Below are 24,909 nucleotides of genomic sequence, written 5' to 3' on the forward strand. Positions count from 1 at the left end.
AGCAGCACCTCATTTCAACTGCAAATTACAACCACAAAAGGTTAAAGCAGATTTCATTTCAGTCCAATAGGAGACAAACTTTGATGAGACGTTCTGTCAAAATAATGGACGACATAAAGGTGAAGAACAACGTTTCTACCTTCAACTCCATTATTGTTGTTCATCACTTGTTCTCTCTGTCTCTTATGACCCTAATCTCAGTTATTGATCAAACTGAAGTTGTGACATATTTCTCAAATGCTGTGAGAACGAATTGAAGGATTGCGATTGTCCTCAATTTATTTCATAAAAAAGAAAAAAGCTGCATCCCTGCCTGAGACCCACACAGGGTTTAAATCCTAAAACTCTCCTCCAGTCAGTCAGAACTGAAGGAGCCAAGAAAAGATACAGAGGAGTTTGACAGAAATTTTTTTTTTTTTTCAATTTAAGCATCATATAAAATAGTCACATTTCATGTTTAAACACAAAGTTAGAATAAATGCCCCACAGAGTCAGAAGTGCTATGCAGCAGATAAAATATTCAGTTAAAAAACATAATTAAAAACCACAAGTCCAATGGTCCTTTTAGAACCAATCTGCACTTTGACCTGATGGCTGCAGTCTAACATGATGAGACCTGTTGTTCACTGACAAATTCACATATACATGTTTGAAAAAGGGCTAAGGGAATCCATCTATGTCAAACTAGAACGATCTTCTTTGAACAGACGAGGTGGTCTAAGACATCACTTATCACCCAGCGACAAGCTGAACAACCACTCACACCTGGGCTCTCCTGGCCCTAACTACCTACATGATGGACCAAAGACCCACAGGTCGTCCTAAGGACTCTGAAACTCAGAGGTCACGCGCGTCCTTAACGACTCCGTAAGGACACTTCCAAACTATGTAAGGACACTCCCAAACTATGTAAGGACACTCCCATACTCAGTAAGGACACACCCACACTGGGTTTAAAAGCCTGTGACTCCCCTCCAGTTAGTCAGAATTTAAGAAGCCTCTTGGATGAGACGTGGAGCGTCTTCAAGAAACTGAAATAAGTCCAGTTGCCTACGATACAGAACTTAGAATTACCATCACCTGGATGACTGATGACTTTCATCAACATGTATTGCACTAAATATGAAATGTATACTTACCACTACATTGTACTTAGCATATTATGCAAGTTAACGTGCAGGGAGTAAAAGTAAAGTATTAATCATGAACTCAGTAAGTGAAGCTATTCAGCATTTAGCCAATACAATATGAGCTTCCATGTTTTAAAGCATGTCATTTTCTGAACTTACTACATTGTTACAATACGTTATCCACAAGTCCTTGTATTCTCATTTATGATGATTATTGATCAGAAAGCATTGTGATTTGCTACAGCATTTACATGTGTATGGAAGTTAAATCATGTCATTAATCAAGAGCATAGATTTTCAGTTTGAGAGCATGATTTCATTCCTTTTCAGTGACACAGCTCTTTCGCGTGCTCAGATTTTTTCTCCTCATGCTCACATTTTGTTCTTGCATTGAAATTTCTTCTGCTCTCTTTCAAAATGTCAGCTTGAACTCAAAAATCACATGCCCGTGCTCACATTTCTCCTTCTTGCACACAAAAATTTCGCTCGCATTCAAATGTGCCCTCTGCGCGCTCAGATCTAAAGTGCACGCGCTCAGAACACACACCTGCTCACAGGTAAAGTTCTGCTCTCGGATCTCTGCTCTGCTCAGATTATGCCCACTGCTTTGCGGGGCGGGCACTCTTTCTACCGGGTTTATCTACTTCCGCCCTCCAGGCTGTTAAATGTGGTGGTTCCCTTTATTTTTTGACAACTTTTGGAATAAAATATCACTTAATGAATACACGAGCGCCCATGCTTTTCATTACAATAGCTACATCAACATAAAGTAGAACAATAGCTACTGTACCTTCGCCATATTATCCAGCTACCTAGGCACAAATAACAATAACAATATAACAAAGTTAAACAGTATGAAGTGGATGTGATCTAAATGTCCACCGTTAGCTTGACGTCATTCTGTTTCTGTTTTCATCATCTCCTGTGCTTCCACCAGGTAACAGTCGGATTAAGACTCCAAACTAATGTTCATTCAGCCAGTCCAACCGAGGCTACAGGTTACAGTAACAGAAAATATGATGATAAAAATAATCTACTCAGTTTTAGTTGAGTTTACCTTCAGCAGGCCTGCAGGAGAAAATCAGCAGGAGGACGACGAGAGTTACAGAAGACAGAGAAAAGCTGTGATTGAGCTCCAGGTCCATTGAAATGAGTGAGTTTAACAAACACAGACAGAAGACTGAAGACAAAACTGCTGCTGCTGCAGAGGATCATTCTCGACTCACCATTGAAGCTCTGCCTCCAAACCACCAGACTCCCTCTAAAAAAACGCCAAATTTTACACTTCATAATCGTCCTGGAACCCTTTCTACAACACATTCTCACGCAATTACGCCCAGGTTGTCCTTTTTCATATCTTGACTGAACATGTTCAGCAAGAAAGAAAATGTCTGGCACTCAGTTTAAGGCCTGATTTTAGATAAAGAACAAGGAACAAATGACTTCATCTCTGATGCCAAGTTATGAAAATAGACATGAGTTGCTTCTTAGTGTGCACCTCTGACCAGTGCACATGCAAGACAGATGGAAATCCAACTAGGTCCAAGTTTTAGTGAAGAAATCCACTGCTGAAGGTCTCCAGACGTCACATGGTCAAAAGATTTTAAAGCCAAAGAGTCAAAGTTCATGTTCAACTTGAAGCAGCAGGATTTTCCTCCGTCCTCCCTCCAGTGTGTACACCTGTGGCTGGTGGTGGTTGCTGGTTTGAATCCTTACACTAACTGGTGAGATCCAAGCTTGTAGTGTTCTCTCCGCCAACATCTGTCAACATCTGTTGCCTTTGAGCAAGTCACGTGTAACAGGTTGCTTTTTGATCTGGATGGACAGTTAAAAAAGAAAACGATGAATCAGTCAACTATCTCACAAAAAGCAAATTGTATGTTTTGTTTCCAGCACTCAAACATTAAGAAGACACAACAAAGCCTCTCACTTGTTTTTGACGCTTGTGTCTCCAATATACATATACGGCTCCAACAACCAGCAGGATCATTAAAAAGATGCCGACACACAGACCTGTGATCAGTCTGTTTCTCTTGGATAGACCGCCACCTGGATACCAACAAGAGATGATAAGAAACTGGAATAAACCACTCAAAGAATTTGGCAATTAATCACCTGGAAAAGGCTGAAGATGAGCAGGTGGGTTTAATGTTTTTTTTTTTTATTTCTTATTTATCCTCCTGAAATCCCTGATTTAATTGCATTTTATTTTGTTTATTTCTCTATGATCTACTAGCTGTGCCCCTTTATTTCTGCCATTGTAACTCAGCTTTTATTGAAGCTGAATATTTTGAAATGTTTTATTGGGATTTAAAAGTCTAATAAGACCTAAAATCTAGAAAAGAAGCAGGACATAGGCTGTCACAATGTTACGATATCAGAGTTTCACTGGACGATACATTTAAAAGGCCAAATAGTGACAATAAAGAAACCCCATCCTGGTAAAATATAGTTAGTTGTTCAGTCTCATCTAAATCTGTTAAAGGCGCAGTATGTAAGAACTGGCCACCTCTCAAATTCATACTCAAAACAAACAAGGGTCAGCATATCACCAGAGTAAATGCTAACTGCTGCTAGCTGTAACTGCAGTTACAACAAGTGTATTTATACTAAGTGCTCTGCGTACCCAGCAAATATCCTGTCTGATTCTCCCTGACAGATATCTACTGAAGTTAGCATGCTAGCAATGGCCAATCCCGGTCCAAAGCTCCTGTGCTAGCGTCGTTAACACCAACAATCCCCGGGTGCTTCAAACACTGCATGGCTAACTGAAACTGAGCTGCTGGTCTGGTCATAAAATCAGTTTGGCACCAGTTTCCCATGATGCATTATTTCTCTATGAGTAACCATGGTGACCTACCTTCAGTTGACTCTGTTGTGATGACGTTGTGTTCCTCATGTCCTCTGTTTTCTCCACGAGAGGTCACATTCAAGACAAAATGTTCTGTGGGAATAAAAATCAGGAGGCTGTTAGATTCTGATGTCTGACCCGTGTGGCAGTAACATGTTTCCATCCTGCACTGCAGCAGAGTTCAGCTCACCTGTGGTCTGCAGCATCCATCTCCTCGTTATCTTGTTATAATTAGCAGCCAGATCACACCAGTAGTTTCCAGAGTCTTCAGTCCTGAGTCTGGACACATGAAGTCTGATCCGTCCGTCTCTGAGGGCGTCTTTGTCACACTGGACTCGTCCTGCAAACTGTGGATCCTGAGACTCTGGGAAGTCGACGCTTTTAACCATTTGATACAAAAGCTTCACAGGGTTTGACTGGAGAAAACAACGCATGTTGGTGAGAGACATGTTGGTTTTGATGGTACTGTCCCATCTGATGGTGATGTCATCGTCCTCCTCTGCCTGATAGAAGGTCGGTGTCTTTTTCCCAGCAGACGTCACTGCAGACAAGAGAGAGGACAAAGAGAGACATCATGTGGACTAACATCAAACCTCACCTCATTTCATCCTGAAACACTTTTATCAATGAACTGAGAGATCCTGGAGCCGCCTGAGTGTTCAGTCCGAAAGCAGCAACCTAGATGTTGTCCTCATCGTGTCAAGTAAGTGATAACACCCGACTAGGTGTCCATTATCAGGAATTAAAGGGCCACTTATATCATGTCACTTGCTAAACAAACAAAAAACAAACAAAAAAAACAAACATTATTTTATATTTTCAGACATTTTGGAATCAAAATCTGAAGTTTTTTAACAAACAATAACCTCCTGCAGCACCTGAGGGTTGACTAATAGCTGTAACAATGTGTTATATGTATGTAGTTTCACAGGTGTTCATCAGAGGTTAATTGACGCTCTGCAGCCAATCAGAATTAAGAATTACCCCAGACCATGATATAAATGTTCTTAACTTTTAACCAGCAGCCAGAACTGCAACAATTAAGAGATGAGTCAACAAAGGAATATTAATCGTCAACTATTTTGATAATCGATCTACAAAATATCTCTTTCTTTTAATATAATCAAATCAAGTAGCAGGACTACTGACCACAGACAGAGGAGGTCAGAACGACGAGCAGAACCATCAAGATCATCTTCTTCCTGTCAGAGAGGAGACAGTTTTATTACAGGAACAAGATATGACTTCATCAAACATGACAGGTTTTATGATAAACTGGTTTGATCTATTAAACTTAAACTTCTGGCAGATCAATGGACACATTATTACTATAAGTAAGTAAATATACATTATTAACAGGCTCGTTCATGAAATTAACACTTTGTCTCAGTGTCACATGTTGTCATGACTCGAGATTTAATTTAACTTAAATAAAATTTCTGCTGAAAGAAGATAAATGATTTCGCCCTTAATGTCACATTTTTTTTTTTTACAAATAAATAATTGTCTAGATTTATTTCAATGTAATTTGGGTGATTTTAATTAATGGAATATAAAACATGGTTTTGAGACACTTTTCTATTTTTTTATTCCTGCAGTCTTCCATAATTACAACCAATATCGTGCTCACATGCTAATTGTTACACTGTACATACAACTACAGTTGCATACAAATCATACTTAATGCTCATTGTGATCATTTCTGATGACGTCTTTCTATTCTAAACAAAATGGTTACATTAAAATAACAACAACTACCTTTTCTCATTCATAACAAGTCTGTTCAACAACTGATTAAATTTGAACACATGCAATACAAATATAGCAATGCAATATAGTAACAGAAACAGAAGACAAAGCTGCAGCTCCAGAGGAAATCAGACTCAGCTCATCATGGAAGCTCCACCTCCCAAACACCAGACTCCCTTTAAAAGACGCTACATTTTGAGACTCATTGCGTTAGGAGACACTTTATAATCGTCCTGTTAATTCACAACATACTGTGACTTTTAAACTGACAAACATTATGTGTGATTCATGACACAAATGAACCGGGATCAGAACATTATTTGTCTCTCTTCATTCACTAACATACAAAGTTTTCCTGAAATAAGGTCCCATGAGGGAAACTGAAGGGCTGTGACTTCTGCTCTCTACGAATATAGAAAACACTTTTAAAGCAGTTGTGCAACACTGATAATCTAAATTGTCTTTGGACCAAGGCTGCAGATACTACATGGGCTTGTCAGTCTGCACCGCTCCAAACCGGTCTGTGCCTCAAACTGCAGCTAAGCTAAGGAAGGAGGTTATTTTGAATGAAACAAAACAAAGAAAGAGGTACAGACGTTAAAACTTGTCTGTCTTATCTCACACAGCATTTAGAACAAGCTGCTGCATACAGACCAAACGATGAACTGATTAATGAAGAAAATAAATTAAAGTTAATGATTCTTATCTTCAGTCTGAGCTCCAAACTAACCATTTCATTAAGAAGCACCCAATAATACATTCGAAATTAATTTCTTAACACCTTATTTAAGTTATTGTAAAACAACAAACAATGTTTTTCTTCATGTAAATCACAGCTCATACAACAAGAAACTGCGATGACCTCGACTGCTTAAACACAGTCAAGTTTGAATCAACAGAACTTGTTATACCTGTGTACACACCCTGTGGATGTTTGTTTAAAAGTATTGTTTGAGATCTTGTCAATCTGACCTGCTTGTGTCTATGACACTCTTTGTTCTGCAGCTTATCATGTGTGTTGAAGTTGCTATAGGGAACTATTCTCTGAGAAAGTACCTCCATTAAAGGTTTTGGAGAAGAAATTCAAACTCAGGAGTTCAATGTTTACAATATTCATGAGACTATTCACATAAATATTTTTTTTTCATAACTGAATAAAACAAGCTGTTCTCAGTGGAAAATAAGCTCCCCAGAACACTGCTTGATGCTGGAAAGGTGGCAGGGTCCGCCAGGGGTGGACTGGGACAAAAATGTGACTTTTTGGTCCAGACCAGCCCACTACAATCCGCGTGAAGATATTGTGCCTACTCGCCCCGCTGATGTACATACAAACACACAAGCTCTTAATAACACCACTATACTAAACAATATCCCTTTATATTCTGAAGCCTTGAATAAAAATAATGATAACTACACAGTGTGTTGCTCTCTTGCTCAAGGGTGTCTGGGTTGGGACGGGTGAAATAATGTGTGGGTGGGCTCACTGGGCTGCTTGGGGTCTCTGGTGAGATCATCTCCACAGGAGATGATGAACTGGGCCTGTTGATTATCACAAGCTTGGACTTGAAAAGTAGAGGAATAGTGTGGAATAAGGTTGAGTTTGAACAAGATTAAATGAGTCTGCATGCAATCAGAACTTTGGCTAGTTGGCTTAAGTATGGAAAACAATAGTATAATGATTTAAAAAATGGACAAACACTAATTTTATTTTAGAAAGACAGTACAGCTCAACATAAGGTATAGACAATGAAGCATGACATAAGAGGAAATACTTGTAATTTGTGTACTGCATCATGGGTAATATGTATGCAGATGTTTTATTGCAGCAGTAGTTAATCAGTGTTTTCTAATTTTAACTGTATAATGTTAAACTGTTGAAAGGACAATAAACCATTAACACTGACTTTAAAAATATGTAAAGCATACATATTTGTTAAGTTGTTAGCTCAACATCCTTCATGACCAAACTGGAGTGCGGGCACGAAGAAAGGTGCATGTTAGCACTTTAAACACTTTAACTCTGGTGACCTGATTTGGGGGATGTCATTATAGGTAGAAAGGATCAAAAACTGTCAAAATAGCAGATCTACATGCTCAAAACACATCACATTGCAACATGTGAGTTGTAAGCTTGTAGATCTGCAATTTTGTGTGGCATCCTTTAATGAAGGTATGAAATAGGGCGGTTAAGTGGTTAATAAAAGCAACTAATCAATTAATCATTGTAGTAGGCTATATGAATATGGTTATTGTTTTCCAATACTTTAGATAACTAGATTTAGTTGTAACACACAACACCATCCAGAGTTTGCTATTTATTATGTCAAGTAAAGTTCATAGACAGTTAAGCAACCGTTCTGAACCATTTATTGTGCTGTGAGAGCTTTTTTTTTCTTTCCCTCAATTTTTCCGCACCGCCTTTGCGTTTTTTACTTTCCTTCTCCATTTTTGTTTTGAATTACGGAGCCCTCCGTAGGTTTTTCATGTGTTGGTGTGTAGTTTTTTTTTTTCTCTTGCTCTCTCTCATCATCGACTCCTCATCATTAAAAGTGATTGGACGGGGGGGTCTAGAACATGTGTGGGTGGGACTCCTGGGCCTCTGTAGCCTCTCATAGGGCCATTGGGCCAAGTATTCTTTAGACAGACAAGCCACTGGGCCAATCGTCACCTCTCTGCTGTGTCTGCAGCTGAGCACTGTGGGCCGAGCCGATGCATGTCTCTCTCCCCGGGCCGGGAGAGTTACAATAGTTACCAAGGCAAGCAAGGCATGGCAAGTTAAATAAATGAATAAAAAAATTAATTAAATAAAAAACGGCCGTCCATCGGCCCATTAGTGACCGACCCACCGGGAAAAGTCCCGGTACTCCCGATGGCCAATCCACCCCTGGGGTCCGCCACATATAAGCAAAGTAAAAAGTATGGAATTGAGTTTGTTTGTTTACTCAGTTTGTTCAGTCATGAAAACTAAAATTAGTCACTGAAGATCTTCTTCAAAACTACATAGTGTCTTTTTCGAGAACATATAAGAATTAGTGGACAACATGCAGCTACATGATAACAGACAGTATGAGAATAAAAATAATACTCAGTTTTAGTTGAGTTTACCTTCAGCAGAAAATCAGCAGGAGGACGACGAGAGTTACAGAAGACAGAGACAAGATGTGATTGAGCTCCAGGTCCATTTAAACGAGTCGGTTTAACGAACACAGACAGAAGACTGAAGACAAAACTGCTGCTGCAGAGGATCAGTGTCGACTCATCACAGGAACTCTAGTAATCAAAGTTTTCCCAAAAACTGTGGAAGACATGTTGAGACACGAATCAGACTCCATCACCAGACTCCCTTTAAAAAACACTAAATTCTGAGAGTTATCGTGCCAGGAGACATTTTATAATGACCCTGAAACCCTGTCTATAAAATATCTACAAAATATTGTTACCTCTTTATGTTTACTTGTCAATCCGGCAAACATTATACACGACAATATTTCTTTCTTTGTTGCATCTTGAGCTGCTGTAACAAGTGAATTTCCCTGTTGTGGGATAAATTAAGACCATGTAATCTAATCTAATCTAATCTAATCTAATCTAATCTAATCTAATATTAGTTAGAGTTGATGGTTTTACAGAGACGATGACTAGAACCCTGCTGCTTTCTTTGTATTCTTCCAGTATACTTTAAGTGAAGTGACTCAACTGGCTCAATAAAAACAATACAAACGCTTAAACCTGCCTACATTGTATCACTCAGGAGGCGGTTTTATAAGCTTTTTCCCTTTCTGGATGTAATTTTTTGCCAATATAATAATGAAACCACTCATGTACATGTTCGGTAGAGAATTTGGACTTGTTATAAAAGAGAGACATCTTTATCGAGCATATCCGAAAGGTGCTTCTGTAAATCATAAGGCAATATAGAGTATAGTGACAATCTGTAGAAACATGTCCCCTAGTTTCCCCTCATGAATCGCGTACAAATGATCTCGTGTGATTTCGGAAATTATGCGGAATTTAAGTGTCAGTTATCATATATCAGTGAAGTGACATTTCAAACCAGGTGCAGGTCGCCTCTTGCAGTTACAATCGTTATTATCCAGGAAATAGAAATAGAAGTTACTGACAGCAGACAAGTGGGAAACAAGGCTCACCTGTTGGTCAATGATTGGAGGAGATATATGGAGAAAATATAAAACATCCACACGGAGGCTCCGTTACAGACAGAATACATTTAAAACTGTCTTAAAAAAACAGAAGAGGAACTTAAATAAATCCAGACCATCGTGGTTAAAGTCACATTATTATTAAAAACTCCTTTCTCGCACTGCGACTTCCGTGAAGTCTCGCATCTTATTCACGCGTGCGCGCGCGTGTGTGTGTGTGAGAGAGAGAGACCTCCCATCAACATCCGTCCTCTTTAAATTTGATTTTAATTGACAGCTGACAGTGAAAGTGGAGATAATTAATCGCCAGGGAGATGCTTGGATGCGGGAACTGCAGCACTTAAAACGAGGCTGTAACATATGCCGAATTGCTCTCCCTCTTCATCTCCCTGCTGGTGTTGACTGAACTTGATGTAGCAGAGTGATAAACATTCTCAAAATGTTGCAAATTAATTCCTAACAATGATACATGTTATCCTGGACATTCAAATTAATTCAAAAACCTTCATGTGATTGGTGTGTTAAAATGATACATAGAATATATCTTTGTAAGATAAAGGAGTGAAACTAAAAACAAATTAATTAGAGCTGTGTCTTTAGTCTCCACCTCTTTATTCCCCTCCAACTGTCAAACTGAGAGCATCATCAAACCAGGAGTCTGTGCAACTTCATTAAACATAACGTGACTTTAAATGTGTTTAAACTCTGGATGAACTTTCTATGAAAATTACGAAAATAAATCAAAAATAAGTGACACACTAGAGCAACACATGTTTATCAATCCACCAATAAAAATAGTCCCCAACAAATGCAAATGTTCCTTTGAGTAGAAGAAAAAGGTTCAAAGCTGGATACGCAACTATGAGGTAAAGAGCTTCTACGTTGAGAAAATGTAGTGCCAAAAGAAAGGCCGGACTGACAGCGATGTAAAGCGGTGTGATATTTCCCTATACAACGTACACTTGAACTGATATAGATTTTTTTAGGTGAGCCTTGTTTTAGGTGGTTAATTTCTCTTTTTCTCTGGACCCCGTTCACTGCAGTACAAAGCTGAGCGTCTGGGCTGGAGCAGCTCTCTACTTCTCCAAACTGAGGCTGCGCTGAGCGGTGATTATGGTAGGAAACAGATCGACTATAGATATGTACTTTATATGACCCCACTTCAAAAAACACGAACTATCCCTTTAAGTGTTTGTAATGAGCACTGACCAGTTTTGAGGCACCCTGTCAGGTGCAAAGTCCTTTTTTTAGACCACAGAGTATCTTGTCTTACTATAGATAGACTCAGGTGTGCCTACTTCCTCATTCATGAAGGATTCATTTCATACCTCCTGGTATTTTCCCACTGAGCTGAGACGACGCTCTCATCAGTTTTTGTTTATTTCTGCAGAAACACGTGAGGACAGCCCGGAGGACAGGTACAACCAGTTTCTGTAAGTTTATACAAATGTGGCGAAGCAGCGAGGGTCTACGTTTTAAGTTGATTAAGTTAGCTTAAAAGTTATTTAAATCCAACAATGCCACCCAGGGGAATTTCTGCCCCAGGAAATATTTTAGGTGGACACAACCACTTTGGTATAACACAAAGAAAATCACTCAGCAGAGACGTGCTTCCAAAATATACAAGTTTATTTAATATTTCTCTTTTTAATGAACACAATTCTTTAAAAGTATTATATACGGTCTGGTGCAGATTATTATGTAAATGTTATTGCACAGTTACCGTTTTGGCCCCATAACCTTCACTCGAAAGTATAATCAAAATTAAAGGTGTAGTACACAGGGCTGTGGGCCTCCCAGCGAAGGTGACTAGCTGAAGGAGAGGGGAATGGGTCCAATGAGACACACCAAACATGAAAACCCACACACCGTCAGATCACACCAAGTTACACGAGAAAGCAATGGCTGCAGCCTGCGGGAAGGCTGCAAGTCCAATTCTGCCCACAATACCATTTTAGGATCAGTATGCCGGCTGACTCTGAGGGACACAGAGTCCAACTTCGTCGCTGATTTTCCTCCAAGCTCTCTCCTGTTTTGTTCAAGTCTCTGTGTATCTGTTTCTGTCCCAGAGCTCCCGAGCTCCGGTCTCTGTATGCGTAGTGTGGTAGTATAGTACGGAGCTAACGAGCTCCGGGGCCCGAGCATGGCGCATTGGCCACAGTTAGCACAACAATTGAACAGCTAGCTTTTCTCGCTTGTTGTGTCGTTCCGAGCCGGGGCTGCAGCGCTCCGGGTCTGCTCTCTGAGCTCTGTACCACCATACCGCTGTACATGGAGTGTGGTAGTATAGTACGGGGCTAACGAGCTCCGGGGCCCGAGCACGGAGCATTAGCCACAGTTAGCACAGCAATAGAACAGCTGGCTGTGTATGGAGTGCATACAGAGAGCGGACAATAAAGGAGAGTGCTTGGAGAAAAGTCAGAGAGGAAGTTGGACTACCTGCTAAGTTATGAAAATGTGTGTCTGTAACTTGATTACAGCGGTCTGTTGTACTTTACTATGAACCACAGTAGCACAATCACAGCTGATTTTCCCTCATACTGTCTTGTTGAGTTTACTCGCTTCGACTCAAAGGAGTCATTGTAGGAATAGTGATATATTATTCACATGAACTGAGTTTTCAGGGGAGACAGTGAGTGTAAGAATTACATTCATGTGTCCTTCATTTCCATAACTCTGCCTCATATAGAATCATACAGAATGTAGTAATAACATATTGCATCTTTTAAGATAGCCTACATTGGCTTTAGGTTATGAACAAGATTTGTAAACCATATTCACAGTATAAACTACAACTTCTTGATGGAGTTTTACCTGAAAGATATTCTTTTGTAGAAGTGCACCATTGGGATATTTCAGAATAGCAAAAATCATGTATATAAATATATATGTTATATATTGCTATAAAGTGGTCCTTATTGGATTAAGTAATTTTAATTTGCCTAATACAATCAGATACTGTATTAAAATGATAGATAATGCAGTAGGCATTTAAATGCTGTTGACCTAAGTAGAGAGGCAGGCTTATATATATTACAAAATATAAATGCATTTCTCTTTTTTTTGGCTGATTTAATTATAGATTTTCCTTTTAGTTTTATATATGACAACATTTATCTACATTAAAAAGAAAATTACTAAGTCCTGCAGTTTGCAGGTGTCATAAATGCAGCAAGTTTCATAGAAGTCGGAAATCCCCACTGTCATGAACGAAGCACGATTAAAAGACTGGATGTAGGCGGGGTTGGACATTCCTGCAGACTGCAGCCATCGGTACTTGTTAACTCTATCACTCTGGTACTTGGGGGTGTAACGCAAGTCCTAACCCAACTAACTCCCAGCTCAGGACTACACCAACTTCCGTGTTAAATTCCCTCCACAGGAAGTGACGCAACCCGATGGTCCTTACAAATTAAAAGTCAGTAAACATTTTGTCACAAAGAATGTATATATATTAAAAATTGTCACCACTGACCACACTATAACAACTCAACCTTAAGACATCATCACCAAACCAATGGTCAATTTTACTGTCCAGTGTGTCAGAAAAGGAACACAAGTTAAAATCTGATAAAATTATATTTGATTTCTGCTGAAGACTGAATGAACTCTGATGGCGGATCAGTTATAAAACCAGTTTACACTTGATGCTAGTGTTACTGGGAATCAAAAGGAGACAGACGGACGTCGGCTCAGTTCACTGACCTTTAATGTGATTGATTATTGATTGGTTGACATGTCATCATCACACAGTGGAATATGTAGGCAAACACATCAGCTCTTTGTTTCCTCTAACAGACTGGTTCTGATCCATTCTGACTTCTCATCAATTAAATTCATCAATACATCCCCAGAACTAACTGACTCATCAGTTATAATGTTTTTTAAAGACAGCTTCACATTTCATCATCATATCCTGTCAAACTCTTCTAAAAAGACATCATCAAACATTTGTTCCATTATAATTATAATGGAACAAATGTTTGATGATGTTTCAATAATTTAGACATTTTACACAAATGTTACTGATGATTTTGTTAGTTTACACCTCGTGAGCTGATTCATTTTCAGCAGGATTCATCAGAGACTCACAAATGTACAACTGATTTAAACAGAACTTTTCAAAGTTGGTCAAAGAAAAAAACAGAACAGAACCACCAGGAGTTACAGGATAACCAGGTCAGAATGATTTCAATGTTATGGTGAGTGTTTGCGCTTTAGAACAATCAATGAAACTCCTGAATATGTTTTTCACTCCCTTGTTGTTGATGCACAGTGCCCCCCCTCGTCTTTCTTGATCTCTATTTAAATCAGCAAAACACGTCCAGTCATTTTCTCTAGACACGCACCACTTGGAATGATCTTTCGTAGGCCCCCAGGATCTCCCCGGAACAATACTGATGCACTTCACATTTTCGACCTCTGTGTCATGTGATGTCTTAGAACACCAGGTCTGAGCATCCACGGTACCGATGTTCTTTCCAATGGTGACGTACAGATCTCCTGCTGCAGGACACAGAATGAAAACACACAAAACCAGCAAACAGCAGTCAGTAATGCGATATCCAGCGAATGAAGAACATTCAACCAGCTGATACCTGAAAATAACATCAGGGAGACATCAACATTCCTGTTCTGTCTTTGGCTGCATGTTTTATGGTTGTACTAATGTCCTGTCCTGTCAAAGTCACATATCTCAGGCTTTGTGCCACAGCGGCTGGTGCTAACTAAACTTGAGTTTGAAGCAGGACCTTGTGTCCCTGCTGCAGGCAGCATCGCTCAGGAGCCTGGTGACATTTTTCTACCAGCACGTCTGGCTTTGCCGAGTCAAACCGAGCTGCAGCAATTAGCTTTTTTCCATTGCTGCTTTTATTGCGCCGAGTTAAGCCGAGCCAGCGAAGGCCCTGCTCTGGAGTAGGGCAAAGCTGCAGCTGCCCCACCTTCAAGCACACGAGCTGACGTCTTGATACTGTGGCGACAAACAAACACCGTCTCCCCCTCAAATCAATACTGAACTCATGTCTGTGCAGGAAACCTGAGAGAAAGAGGTTTACTGTTTACTGATGGTGATTATGATGTAATTTAGAGTGAAACATGTAACTTTGTCACTTTCCAGGATGTTTGGTGGGTCAGTATCTCAATCACTACACATTATAACAGCATCCATATGATTATAAACACCAGCTGGTACAGGTTTCCATTAACAGGAGGACACACCACCAAAAACACAGAGCTGATGATGTGTACCTTCACGCCTCTTTTGGTGCGGCGTGCTGTATGAACTGACCCACTGGTGCAGCTTAAAGCCGGCGCTGCTTGGTTCAGTGTGAACAATCAAAGGCGGAGAAATGGCGAGCCTTCACTGCAGATTTAATGTGGTGTCTCTGTGTGAGAAGGGCTGGAGTGAACACAGAGCAGCAGACTGAGTTCAGGCTGCCTTTGTTACCGAACTAATGGACATGACGTCTCATTAACAGACTACAGGTCAAATCCCATAAACAAATTCAATTGTGGATCTTCACCCATTGATGGCAGATCGAAGGGTAAATCTTGTTTTGCTGAAGAGAAAAGAGATAGAAGACGGTGGTTTCGCTGCCTTAAATGGTAAAGTCCACTAGAGTTTTGATATGAACGTTCATCATACAATGAAATCCTGTCCCCCACAAATGTTTACATGCTACAATGGAAAACATGTTGTGATACAAACACAATTCCCCAGAAAAATGTTTTTATTTCAGCCCAAAGAGGAATTTATGTTTATTAACAAATCTTGTAACAACTGTTCAAGCAGTCCACTGCGCCTGAGTACAGGCCCAGACAGATGTTAGATCAGTTACTCAACCATAACTTGACGCTTCAGATGGTTTGTTACACAGAACTGAGATCTGAGAAGAAACAGTCTCGAAGAGGACGGGCACTTTCAAACGATGCCTGGCAGGTGACTGGACAAACTATCTGTTTATCAGCGGCTAGCATTAGCTAATTTCAACCAGTGTTACCTCATGCCAATAAAGCCAATTGAATTGAACTGAACTGACACATCATTCCTGTGAGGACAACAATGTGAACATGTTGTCCAGAGAAGACAGATGGTGTGAAAGAGGAGTAAAAGAATCCATCTATGACAAACCGGAACGGCTGTCTTTGAACATAGGAGGTGGACTAAAACATCACTGATGACCACCTAAAATACAGAACTGAGTTCTCTCCACAGACAGCTGAACAACATTCACACCTGGGCTCACCTGAACCCAACGACTCACATGTGACTTTAACAACTCTGTGAGGGTGAATGCTTTCCCACAGGGTTGAAAGCCAGCGACGCACCACCAGCCAGTCAGAACCGAGGGTGTTAGTTATGTTTTTTTGGCCTTTCATGGCTTAATCCCATATGACAGCTGAGAGATGACAGGAAACAGGATGAACGAGAAGAGCAAATGGCCACAGGTCAGACTTGGACCTGGGCAGCTGCAGTGGACCAGGGTTAACTGAAGGAGCCTCTTGAATGAAGCGTTTGTGTTTTTTTTTTTGTTTTACATGTATTCCAAATATATTAATCTCACCTTCATTCTGGTCTTGCACAAAACTTCTGAAGTCATTTCCACTTTTTGATTTCAAGTTCCTGAACGTTGTTTTTGGGACTTCTGGCACACGGAACATATCTGCAGCTTTGCGGAGCTTGTGATGAACCCAAGGTGGGAGGTAATGATCAAATGAGTGAATGTTGATATCCTGAAGGTGTTCACCTGAAAACAGAAAAACATTTCAGCTCAAACTGTGAAGACTTTGATTATGATGTAAATACAGGATAAAGACTTGACCTGGTACATTACCTATGGCTTGGAACGTGGCATAAGGGAATGTTACACAGATGAATGTCTGCCCATTTGTTTCCCCACTGTCAGGGTAAAAACTGTTGCTTTCTTTTTTGTAGGGAAATCTTGGTGTGCTGTGTAAGAGCCAGATTCCATAGTTTTTGTCTTTGTCAATCATGACGAAACCTGGGAAACATCAACAGTGAGTTCGCTTTAGCAAGTTTAGTTGGTTTCATTTGGAGGGAGTGACTTTACTGTTAGTCTACAAACATGAGCTCATGCCAGCAGCTGAAGAACACAGCGAGTGTCCTCTTCAACAGAAACTGAGCTACAGGACAGTTTCCTGACCACAATGTATGTTTGTGTCTTTAACTAAAGACATGAGAAGGAAAATCTGCCTGTTTTAACATGAAGTAATAATAAAGACGTTATTTCCACCAACCTTTGCTGTGGCCATATTTGTTCAATGCATTACATGTAGGAGGTTGATCATTGTAGGCAATATATCCAACATCTTCAGTACCTGGTTTCTACAGAGCATACAGAGGGAGATGGACACAAAGACTCGTGTTAACACAGACTCTCCTGACTGGTCGAGACCTGCTCATGAGATCACTTTGGTTATGAACTGGTGCTTATAAATAAACTGAGTTGACAGGTGTGATAGTGATTTACATGTTTCAGAATGACCTCATCATCAGCACCAGAACCTCCTACGAGTCAGTGTGAGGATTTAATGCCAAATCGATCAGATCAGAAAAAGGCTCTTACCAGATTGAAGTACAGTGCCAGAGTTTGAGCCAGGACACTATTTTGATGGTTAATGGGATTCTTGCTCGGTTCTGCTTTTTCTGTAGCTGGATCAATGTAATAATAATCAAAACTATCAGGCAGCTTGTACAAAATGAACCTGTTAGAATCAATGAAGAGAAGAAAATAATCAGTCTGTGCAGATCAGAAGACACCGTGACAACCAAACTGTGAAGACCAAACTATCAATAATTAAACACCTGATAAAACATTTAATGGTTCAAATGTTTGCGTTGGTCCGGTTAGGAACAGGACAGACCGGGTCAGGTAGGGTCAAGTCAGGTGAGATTGGGTTGAGTCAGGTCGGGTGGGGTGGGATCGGGTACAGTCAAGACAGGTCTGGCTGGTGGAGTCAGGTCAGCCCCCTTTTAGATTGGGTCTGGAGGAGTCTGGTTGGGTCAGGTTGGTTCCGAAAAACAGATAAAATGTAGATATTTTGTATTTCTAATATTCATGTCATCAAGTTTTCTTGCTATGTTTCTTGATTTTTGCAGAACTCGTTTATAATTTATCTGTTTAGTGGAATCTTAAATATCTAATCATAAACTGAGTAATTATAGATAATGATGCACCGAGAGGAGATCTGCGTTTCTCACACTTCACTTCTGTTCACATTTGACCAGTGGCGTGCACAGGTAGACACTAGGTGGTGCTAAAGCACCTGCCCTTTGCCCTCTGGACCAAGCAAGTGCCCTTTTGAAAGTTTTTTTTTTTTGTGGCCCATGCTGACATGATCATCAATAAGTGCTCGTCGATTAAAAGCGTGTGATAATATTGCCCCAATTAATATTACCTCCACCCCACCCGCGCACACCTCTGTCAACGTGAACGCGCAGAGCGGACACAAACGGAGGCGCGTTGTAGCAGCAGACAGTGCACAGTAGAGATGGGAACGGCAGTTCTTTTTACTGTACTGAATCTCTAGAATCCGTTCATTAAAATGATTCGTTCAAAAGATTCGTTCACCGAATCGTTCAGTGCTCTCCAACTCCCTGAACTGATAAGCAGCCAAACGATCCATCATTCAGTTCATTAATCAGCCCTGAGGTTCACGTTCACTTACTGAGGGACGGTGCGTTCACGGACTATAGTACACGATTATTCGCGGGAGACGCAGCGCTGCTTTGAGTGGTATACATGCACTAAAACTAAAGTGAAAGTGTCCTTTGTGCACAGTAAATCACTTAACATGATGCTACACAGATGTTAGCAACACAGCGCTAGTTTTAGCAGTACGGTTACTGAACGTGAATCAACTCCTCTGCCCTGAGTGAGTGAGTGACACAGCACCACTTTCGGCACAGTACGTGAACGAGAATCACGTCCTCAGCGACGCGAATCATGAGTGAGTGAATCACGTTCACCAACGTGAGGGACTTTTACTGTGCAGTTAGATTTATATGATAACAAGTTATTTCTTTGTTACAAGACTTGCAGTAATCTTGTATTTACCTTAATAGGCTATATTCAACCTTAAAAAATAGGCTATTACTAAAACTATTATTATTTTATTCTAGGCAGCTACAGCAGGGAAGCAGTAGGCCATCTACCAGCAAAGAAGTTGAGATAGATGAATCTCCAGATGCTATAATAAGGCAGCCGTCAGTTCTACATGCCGCATAAAGTGCCCTTATTTTTCACTGAGCACCTGCCCCCCAAAATGATTTTTCACATTTTGTACATGTAAACACCACATCCGACAATATCGAAACCAAACAAAGCCACACTAGAAAACAAAAATAAAATACAGTCCTGTTGGGAGTTGCATTCCTTCATGTTCATTCATTAGTTCTCTCAGTTTCATCCTCTGTATCTAATGTTCTTTCAGTACTCTTTGTCGCTGTTCAAGGTCCTGAAAAATTTCCATTTCAGCCATTTGTCCTCCGGCTGTGTTTCTTGCAATCTTAAGCGACGTGTCAATTTTTCCATTACTTAGATTTCCTCTATTATCTCCATCCATTGTTCCTGAGTCAGAGGATCCACTCTACCCCATTTCCTTGTGATAGCTTTTTTACCAGCTATTAACAGTATTTTTACCAGGTACCTCCCCTGCATGTATGTATGTACAATGTACATTTTCCTCTGTGAGATTACACAAATAGAGAACCTTGCAGCTCAGAGGGATCTCATATCTTAACACCTCTTGCAGAGTTGTATGTACCGTCCTCCAAAGCAGTTGGACCTTATCTCATTTCCAAAATACATGTGCATGATCTGAGCTTAATGCTCCACATTCTCTCCAGCATGATAGATTCACACTCAAATATTTACTCTTGACCTTGGGCATGATAAAGAATCTGACCAAATTTCTCCAAGGGAACTCTCCGTATCCTCGAATTGGTGGATGTTTGATGTATTTTCCACATATTTAGCAAATCTTTGTCTGAAATTTCTATGTTGAACTCTGATTCCCTTTTCTTTTATATAATGAGTTGTATTCTTGTTTACTGTCAATTTTTGGTACAGTGCTGATATCATTCTAATTTTGGTGTCCTTGTAAATACTAATTATTGATGTATCACACCATTCACTTCCATGGAGGGGTCCGTCTTGATTTCTTTATTGTTATAATCTCTTAGTTGTAAGTACCTGTAGAATTCATGTTTACTCAGATCCTATTTGACCCTCATGTTCTGAAAACTCTCCAGCCCCCCATCTTTTTCTCTAGAGTGCACCATGCCATAATTCCTTTAATTTCCCACTGTTTGAATCCCTTGTCATAACTGGCTGGTTTGATTGATTTCATTTTTAATAATTCTATACCATAATTCCAGAGCAAACAATGTAATGGAGTCAATTTTATTTTTAATTTCATTGTATGTTTCTTTATCTCTGATCACATTCTGAATTGGGTATCCTCCAAACGCTTTCTCCATTTCTTTCCACTTTGCTGTCTGGTTTACACCAGCAGAGTGAATATCTCAGCTGGGCTGCAAAGTAATATTCTTTCAGTCTTGGTAGACCCATATCCCCTCTGTCTTTTGGCAGCTGGAGAGTTTCAAACCTTATTCTAGGTTTTTTACCTGCCCAGATAAACGTTGATGTTATTCTGTTCCAGGTCACAAACTGGGTTTGAGGAACCTCTACTAGGAAATAAATAGAGGAGCCTAGGTATCACATTCGTTTGGATTATTTCAATTCTCAAATTAAAATCTAGCAACAGAGTGGCCCATTTTCCAGTGTTTTCTTTTTTGTATCTCTTGGCTAATTTTGTCATAAGTTTCTTTATATTATATATAGTTTAGATAATCCTTTAGTGATGGAGACCCCCAGATATTTTATTTTCTTTAGGTTCCAATTAAGATGATATAAATCCTGAATCTCTATTAATGGAGTGTAGTTAAGTGATAGTATCTGTGTTTTAGAAATATTAACTTTATATCCTGAGAGGTGCCTGTACGTTTCTAAAAGTCTCATCAGTACAGGGAGTGATTTGTTCGGTTGTTCTAAGAAGGCTCTGACATCATCAGCAAAAAGTCCCATTTTGTGTTCTGTTCCGTTCACCATTACTCCCTCCAGTTCTTCATTCTGAACTGCTTGTGCCAGCGTACTTCTACGAAAAGAGCTAAAAAAGTGGGTGATAGGCAAAAACCCTGTCTGGTAGATCTTTGCAAAATAATTTTGTCAGTCAGACATTTATTTTAATTTTGGTGGCGGCCTGTTGTTGATATAGAGTCTTTATGCATTGCACTGATTTACTGTTAAATCCAAATTGTTCTAGCACTTGATACAAAAATTGATGCTTACTAATATAATGTTTTGTTTTTACTGTTGTGCTTCATCTACGATATGCAAAGTTCTTCTGATATTGTCCTGCGATTGCCTTCCGCTTATATATCCTGTTTGATCTTCCTCTATAATTTCTGTTATGAAAGTATTCAATTGTTTTGAAATAATTGTTGTGTATATTTTATAATCCACATTTAGCTACAGGATTGGTCTGTAATTTCCACAAGTGCTCTTTGTCTCTTCCTTGTTTGTTGATGACTGTAATGATTGCTTCAGTCCAGGATGGAGGTATTTTATTGTTTTGGAGTGTCCAATTATAAGAAGCCAAGAGCAGTGGTGTGAGCTTATCTTTGAACATTTTATACCGCTCTGCGGGGTAGCCATCACTGCCCAGAGATTTATTATTTCTTTAATGTACTTATTGCATCATTTACCTCTTCCTTTGTAATATCGGCCGTTAGCCTATCATTTTGAATATTACCGATCGATGGCAGGTCCAATGAATTTAAAAACACTTATATAATAATGACATAAAATAAAATAATGACTGTAAAAGTATCGTAATGTTCAGGGACGTGCACATGATTGTAGAGGGGCAGGGGCTCAAAGTGACAAATGACAGGGAGTGAGAGCTCATCTATGAATCTAAGTTCTCCTCCTGGTGTAAAACTATGTGAATTATTTCTGCTTCAACATGATCGGACTGAGAAGGGAAGGACAGCCGCTGTCAGACAGCTCTGTCAGACTCAGGGTTTCTTCAGGTGAACCTGCCAGTGAGCAGGTTCTGTTCACAGAAGTTACCGAAGTAACAGACCCAGAGTTTAAGTTACCTCTCTTTCTGGAACTGAAAACTCAGAGTTTCTCTCATCTCAGGGTTAACAAACTAAGAGTTTTTACAAAACCCGCTTTCTGGAATACCCCCCAGGTGTAGCGTAAAGCAGCACTTCCCACCTGTTAGAAAGACGGATGTGCTTTCATCCAATCAGCATTGATCCGTGTCATAGAAGGTATCTACCTTTTCCGGTAGAAGTTAATGTTGATGTGTTTTTGTTAATGTGGTTGTGTTTTTCTTTTTGTCATTGTCGTTTGCCCTTCAGGGCCACCGTATTTATGGCATCCCACAATATTGTCGGGTCGGCTTTTACTTTCTCTTTTCTTTCACATTTGACCTTTTGATTAAATATTATTTGATCATTAATATTATTGTAATATTTGACACTGTATGTAATGTTGGACCTTACAAATAAACCTGACTGAAAGTCTGAACGTCATCTCACCAGTCGACATCAACACCAGTTTCATTTTTACAGCTGATCCCAGAAACTTCTGATCCACAGCAGAGCACAGCGACGAAGAGGACGAGCGTCCACATGACTCCCTGAAACACGACAGTCATCTTCATCACACAGAATCATCTTCATCACTCAGAGTCATCTTCATCACTCAGAATCAACTTCATCACTCAGAGTCATCTTCATCACTCAGAATCATCTTCATCACTCAAAGTCATCTTCATCACTCAGAATCAACTTCATCACTCAGAGTCATTTTCATCACTCAGAATCATCTTCATCACACAGAATCATCTTCATCACTCAGAATCATCTTCATCACTCAGAGTCATCTTCATCACTCAGAATCATCTTCATCACACAGAATCATCTTCATAACAAAGAATCATCTTCCTCACACAGAATCATCTTCATCACACAGAATCATCTTCATCACTCAGAGTCATCTTCATCACTCAGAATTATCTTCATCACACAGAATTAACTTCATCACTCAGAGTCATCTTCATAACAAAGAATCATCTTCATAACAAAGAATCATCTTCATCACGCAGTCATCTTCATAACAAAGAATCATCTTCATCACACAGAATCATCTTCATCACGCAGTCATCTTCATCACACAGAATCATCTTCATAACAAAGAATCATCTTCATCACGCAGTCATCTTCATCACACAGAATCATCTTCATAACAAAGAATCATCTTCATCACGCAGAATCATCTTCATCACTCAGAATCATCTTCATCACTCAGAGTCATCTTCATCACTCAGAATCAACTTCATCACTCAGAGTCATCTTCATCACACAGTATCATCTTCATAACAAAGAATCATCTTCATCACACAGAGTCATCTTCATCACACAGAATCATCTTCATCACGCAGAGTCATCTTCATCACTCAGGATCATCTTCATCACACTTCTGCCCTCTTCTGACACACACACACACACACACTTCTGCCCTCTTCTGACACACACACGCACGCACACACACACGCGCGCGCGCACAGACACACTTCTGCCTCTTCTGACACACACGCACGCACATACACACTTCTGCCTCTTCTGACACACACACATGCGCACGCACACACACACACACACACACTTCTGCCTCTTCTGACACACACACACGCGCACACACACGCACGCACATACACACTTCTGCCCTCTTCTGACACACACACACACACGCGCGAGTATTTGGAGTGCAGCTTGAAGATTTTACAAGGTGACTTTAAATAAAGTTTCAACATGAATAGATATTTGTGAGTGTGTTACTGCAAAATTCACATAGGATTTTCTAAAAGTCCGTTAAATATGAATTAATCTGTTGGGAAATAATGCATATTAATAAAACATAGAGATGCAAAGAGTAAATCAACAGTTGGGTCAGTTAACACGCTCCGCGGCAGCCATGAAGTTTCGCTTTGATGCAAATTCGTATACACTAAAATACATTTTAAGTAATTACAAAAAAAGCTTACCGCCCCGCAGGTCTCCGGACAATCAGCTGAGCTGGTGTCCTTTTGGTTCACACAGTGGTAGAAACTAGATAGTCTTCCTCTAATTTCAACTGAGCTTTTGGAGGAAGTCGGATTTTTTTATATAGTTCAATGACAGTGGGTGTGATCTTACCGTCAGTGATGTGTTTGTGCTCCATGAACCTTCATTGGTCCGAAAGAAAGACGCTGATGGACAAACCCAACCCAATGACTTTTTTCGCAGAATTCTGAATTTTTTCTTAAAATTCTGACTTTTTTTCTAAGAATTCTTACTTTAAAGCTAAATTTGGAATTAATGTCAGAATTGTAAGAAACACAAAAGAAGTGATAACTTTTTTGTTATGTCCTTAATCAGCAGCACTGAATGTAAAATATAACTGTATAATTAGTTTTAATAGGGACATTTTGAATAAATACTGATCATATAAAGAAGAAATATACAAAGCTGGGATCTGTGCGGTCACAGTATGTCAGTGTGGTAGTTGTTCAGGGTGTATAAGTGAAGAGAAGCGGAGATGTATCATGACAGCAGAGCAAATGGACACAATGTCAACAGATGATCATCTTAGGTTTTTTTCTAAAGCTGCAATTTAGTTTAAATTGTTTTAAATTATGGCTGACAGTCGTGCGTAAGGAATCATACGACTCAGAATGACAGAGAAAGATCACGCTGTGGTTACAAGGAGCCACACATGATGTGAACAGCGTTCTTATCTGGACAGCAGCTTTTGCAGAATCCTTTTGTTCCTATTTCACGTGAAGAACCGCTTTTAGTGTTGTGACAAAAATTCACTCAGAGGTCCTCGAAAAAATTGGTGTAGGTTTCTGTAAACATAACATGTCAGTTTGGTGTGTCTTTGGC

General features: G+C 39.8%; 2 protein-coding genes across 3 annotated transcripts; both read right to left on the minus strand.

The window, feature by feature from the left end:
• Positions 1-1,654: 1,654 nt before the first annotated feature.
• LOC115590618 (uncharacterized) lies at positions 1,655-10,047 on the minus strand. 2 transcript variants are annotated; one of them, XR_003985790.1, is made up of 7 exons: positions 9,879-10,047; positions 8,836-9,025; positions 5,131-5,183; positions 4,172-4,752; positions 3,991-4,074; positions 3,061-3,179; positions 1,655-2,945 (listed from the first exon to the last, which is right to left on the minus strand). XR_003985790.1 is itself a non-coding variant. In XM_030432057.1 (7 exons), the coding sequence occupies exons 3-7, from the start codon at positions 5,174-5,176 to the stop codon at positions 2,895-2,897; spliced, it is 651 nt and encodes a 216-aa protein (XP_030287917.1). In that variant the 5' UTR covers positions 5,177-5,183; positions 8,836-9,025; positions 9,879-10,047; the 3' UTR covers positions 1,662-2,894. The 2 variants fall into 2 exon arrangements, 1 of the variants encoding a protein (XP_030287917.1); XM_030432057.1 differs by having other exon boundaries at positions 1,662-2,945; positions 4,172-4,522.
• A 3,535-nt stretch (positions 10,048-13,582) lies between these two features.
• Positions 13,583-24,114, minus strand: LOC115590609 (deoxyribonuclease-2-beta-like). Its single transcript, XM_030432035.1, has 7 exons — positions 24,030-24,114; positions 22,522-22,622; positions 17,477-17,615; positions 17,148-17,235; positions 16,724-16,891; positions 16,454-16,636; positions 13,583-14,396 (listed from the first exon to the last, which is right to left on the minus strand). The coding sequence occupies exons 2-7, from the start codon at positions 22,614-22,616 to the stop codon at positions 14,071-14,073; spliced, it is 999 nt and encodes a 332-aa protein (XP_030287895.1). The 5' UTR covers positions 22,617-22,622; positions 24,030-24,114; the 3' UTR covers positions 13,583-14,070.
• Positions 24,115-24,909: the final 795 nt, after the last annotated feature.

Source organism: Sparus aurata, chromosome 10, assembly GCF_900880675.1.
Source record: "Sparus aurata chromosome 10, fSpaAur1.1, whole genome shotgun sequence".
NCBI lineage: Eukaryota > Metazoa > Chordata > Actinopteri > Spariformes > Sparidae > Sparus > Sparus aurata.

Excerpts from the sequence above, each read along its gene's own strand:
- LOC115590618 (XM_030432057.1), bottom strand. The coding sequence starts at position 5,176 with ATGATCTTGATGGTTCTGCTCGTCGTTCTGACCTCCTCTGTCTGTG. Across the intron at positions 4,075-4,171 it reads ATGGATGCTGCAGACCACAG|AACATTTTGTCTTGAATGTG; the intron begins GTGAGCTGAACT and ends TTATTCCCACAG. Across the intron at positions 2,946-3,060 it reads GACACAAGCGTCAAAAACAA|ATCAAAAAGCAACCTGTTAC; the intron begins GTGAGAGGCTTT and ends CTGTCCATCCAG.
- LOC115590609 (XM_030432035.1), bottom strand. The coding sequence starts at position 22,616 with ATGTGGACGCTCGTCCTCTTCGTCGCTGTGCTCTGCTGTGGATCAGAA. Across the intron at positions 17,616-22,521 it reads ACTGGTGTTGATGTCGACTG|GTTCATTTTGTACAAGCTGC; the intron begins GTGAGATGACGT and ends TGATTCTAACAG. Across the intron at positions 16,892-17,147 it reads CAAATATGGCCACAGCAAAG|GTTTCGTCATGATTGACAAA; the intron begins GTTGGTGGAAAT and ends GATGTTTCCCAG.